At 40.2% G+C, this 3,519-nt stretch overlaps 1 protein-coding gene across 1 annotated transcript; it reads right to left on the bottom strand.

The window, feature by feature from the left end:
* Positions 1-826: 826 nt before the first annotated feature.
* On the bottom strand, positions 827-3,235 carry LOC131690339 (maltase A3-like). The gene is made up of 3 exons (XM_058976042.1): positions 2,716-3,235; positions 1,485-2,662; positions 827-1,421 (listed from the first exon to the last, which is right to left on the bottom strand). Exons 1-3 carry the CDS (start codon positions 3,220-3,222, stop codon positions 1,301-1,303), a joined length of 1,806 nt encoding a protein of 601 aa, XP_058832025.1. The 5' UTR covers positions 3,223-3,235; the 3' UTR covers positions 827-1,300.
* Positions 3,236-3,519: the final 284 nt, after the last annotated feature.

Here is a 3,519-nt window from a genome sequence, read left to right as displayed (position 1 = left end):
TCATGTGATTGTCAAAGATCTTGTAGACCGAATATTTTCAAAGTGTGAACTGCATTTGACTTAAAGAAAATTCGAAGATGGCCATGTCGGAGCTACGCGTACGATAAGCGTCACAGTTGGAACTCAAAATAAATTCACGCCAGAAGAGGTTTTACATATCAAGGAAATAGATTCAAACGAAGTGGAATATAGCGAAGCAGACTATGTGGACCAAGTCAGAGTTTCTGAATATCTCCCAACAGTTATTCGGAAATTTCAACTGAGAAAAATTAAGATGCAAATTAAATTACTGCTGATGATTAAAGTTAAATTTTGTCATTAATTTTCTTGTAATAATTCTATAAGTATCGTTTTCGTAATCTTAATATTTAATTAATTAAAAATGATTTTTTTAATTACGAAAATCATGATAAGATCTTACGTAGGGGGGAGGGGGAGTTTACCAAAATCTTACGAACTCTTATCTGGGGGGGAGGGGAAACGTTCTAAAAAAGCCTTACGTAATTAGTGCACGGCCCCTTAACTCAACCTCCAAACCATTCTACCAGCGTTGCTTAGACTGCTTCCAAAAGTACAGTATCATTCTACGAAGTCTTTTTCATCGCAAACACTCACAATACCCACACTGGACTAGCTCGACCCCACATTTTGATAACAGACTTACAAGGTTTGATAAATCGAAGACAAATCCAACCGTCTTCATGTCAGCGTTTCAAATAGATAACCTTTAAATAAATTTAAAAAAAATGTGTCAAAATTAAATAGATCTCCAAATACTTGACGATATTTTAATTACAACACATGATAGCAACTTTGGGATTCTTTTTACATTGTACATACCAGACTTTGCTTCTCATACCAAAAGACGGTTTCGGATTCCGCTTTCTCATCAGCAAAATTTTTTGACTTATATAGGGTTCTGTGTTAGCAGCCAGCTGTTGTTGCGTTCATGCAAGACATGATTTTTTGGATTTGGCGTCTACATAGTGTCAATTTTAATTCATCATCTAACTGGCCCCAACGTAGTGCTAGTTACTGATGAGGAAAATCCGTACAAATCTACTTCACGTCTAGATTATTTTTTGTTAAAGAAGGCAAAAAAATCGAATAAAATAAAAAATTGACTTGTAAATCTTGGTGGAATGACCAGCATATTATTGTGTGATTGGCAGCGATAACAACTAAATGAGGTAACAAGCGGAGAAGGGGCTACCTAAAACAATATTTGATGCCACTTGTTAACTAGAACTACAATATGTTTTCTGAAGTTCAGATGAAATAGAAATCAGTAACAACACTCTTAATCGATTAACCATCTTTCGCAAATTTCAGCTCGCATTTTCCGATCAACTGAACGTTCTGCTTCCAAGACGAACGCTTCGTATGGTTGAAGCACTATGTTACTTGCAGTAACTGAGTCTCTATAATAAAAAAAGTTTGACAGATATTTTTTATGTAAACGTTACGTACCATGCATATATTACCCCGGATTGTGAGAAGACGCTCCAGAGACGATTGCATAAATCAGAATTTTCGATATATTTTTAACGAATTTTCCAGCATCCACGGTCTGTGAAGAGCTCCCAAGATTTACCAGCGTGATATATCTATTTGAGCTTTTAAGATCGCGAACGATCGCAAAAACTTGCTCATTGATCGCTATCGTTCGCCAATCACCGTACAAAAACGTATCACTCTCCCTGAGCTTCATCAAACTTTTGAATATGTTAAGGTGACTTTTCGCCACACTACTTTCCACTTTGACATTAATACTGCGGTAATTTGATCCTACCGGCAGCCAGGTACCCGTGCCATTTGTAAATCCAGCCAAATTGCTATCATCCCACTGAAAAGGCGTTCTCACTGGATCACGCGATTTGGCTGCATAATTATCTATTCCTTCGTTGCAACCTGCTGGATCAACGGTTTCTTCCCACGATATATCGACATCGGTCATTCCGATCTCTTCACCCTGGTATGTCACACTCACACCAGGAAGTGTAAGCTCAATCATCGCCATTGAATCTATCCGCTGTTCACCCATTCGTGTACCAAGTCGACTGCGATCGTGATTACCAAGCACCCAGTTGGCCGCATAGCCGTCGTCCACGATCGCCATCCAGGAGTCAATCACATTCTTGAAATCGTATGCAGTTGAAGTTATATTAAGTTCGGTGATTAACCGGAAATTGAACGGCATTTGGGCACCTTCATGTCCTTGAATATCTTTGAAATACGGTTTTATAATGTCCAAATTAGACCAAGATTCGGTCATCAAAATGCGTGTGTCCCCTCCGTGTTGGGTCTGGTAATTTTCCAACAGAGTTCTCCACTGATACACCATTTCAACATTCTCCAGACGATCGATAGTGTAGATGTGCTCCAAATAGGCAAAATCCTCGCTATCTTCAGTAGTTCCACTTAATGGTTCATCTGGAAAATCTCCATTTTCATTTGCTGGCACTTCGAACATACAACCAACAGAATCGATGCGAAATCCGTCTACACCCAGATCCAACCAGAAAAGAAGAATGTCTTTCATTTCTTCCACTACCTTAGGATTCCTGAAGTTCAAATCTGGTTGTTTGGCTGTGAAAAGATGATAATAGAACTGTTGCCTCTGTTCGTTCCACTGCCACGCACTACCTCGGAAACCTGAAAGCTATGAACAATCAATGACTTGATGATACCCCATAGTTCAAAGATCGATCTCACCCAATTATTCGGCGGAAGTGGCTTGTTCGGATCATCCGGGTTCGGTTTAGCATCTCGCCAAACGTAGTAATCCTCGTAACCTGCCTCTCGATTCGCTGACTTGACAAACCACTCGTGCTCATCACTAGAATGATTCGGTACAAAATCCAATATCACCTTCAATCCGAGACGTTTGGCTTCGGTGATCTGATTTCGGAAGTCATTCATCGTACCATACTCCGGTTGGATGTCACGGAAATCGGAAATGTCGTACCCAAAATCAGCCATCGGACTTTTGTACATCGGTGACAGCCAAAAACCGCGCATCCCGATATCTTTGAGGTAGGACAGTTTTTCGGTGATTCCGTTCAGGTCGCCGATTCCATCCCCATCACTGTCCTTGAAGGAACGTGGGTAAACCTGGTAGAAGCCAGCTCGCTCCCACCAGTCCTTGGTATGTTGATCTGATTTCAGCCTGATAGCCGACGTGGACAGAATAGATAGAAACAAGAGCCACATCCAATGCATGATGTCCGTTGAAGCTTTGGTGCCTAACTAATCGTTGGAATGGGAAAAAATAGTGAACCACGATAAGAATGTAAGGAAGCTATCAATTATCTCACAATGGGGAAATATTATGTAAGTTAAGTGCACACAGCTAAATGCTTCGTACCTTGGTTTAATCCAAAGATCAACATGAACCTGTACTTCACCCACTTCCATCTCGATAGCATTGTAAACATTTGTCGCTCAAAACTGATTTAAACGGTTTTTTCTTTTGAGTGGATCGGCCTTGCTCTCTAAACATATACAACGTGTGTTAGT

Source organism: Topomyia yanbarensis, chromosome 3 (genome assembly GCF_030247195.1).
Source record: "Topomyia yanbarensis strain Yona2022 chromosome 3, ASM3024719v1, whole genome shotgun sequence".
Taxonomy (NCBI): Eukaryota; Metazoa; Arthropoda; class Insecta; order Diptera; family Culicidae; genus Topomyia; species Topomyia yanbarensis.
Note: the sequence above shows the minus strand (reverse complement) of the source record. Positions and strands in the feature narration are given on the sequence as shown.

Coding starts and splice junctions, on each gene's coding strand:
- LOC131690339 (XM_058976042.1), bottom strand. CDS start 3,222: ATGCATTGGATGTGGCTCTTGTTTCTATCTATTCTGTCCACGTCGGCT. Junction 2,663..2,715: donor CACTTCCGCCGAATAATTGG/GTGAGATCGATC, acceptor GATTGTTCATAG/CTTTCAGGTTTCCGAGGTAG. Junction 1,422..1,484: donor GCGTCTTCTCACAATCCGGG/GTAATATATGCA, acceptor TTTTTATTATAG/AGACTCAGTTACTGCAAGTA.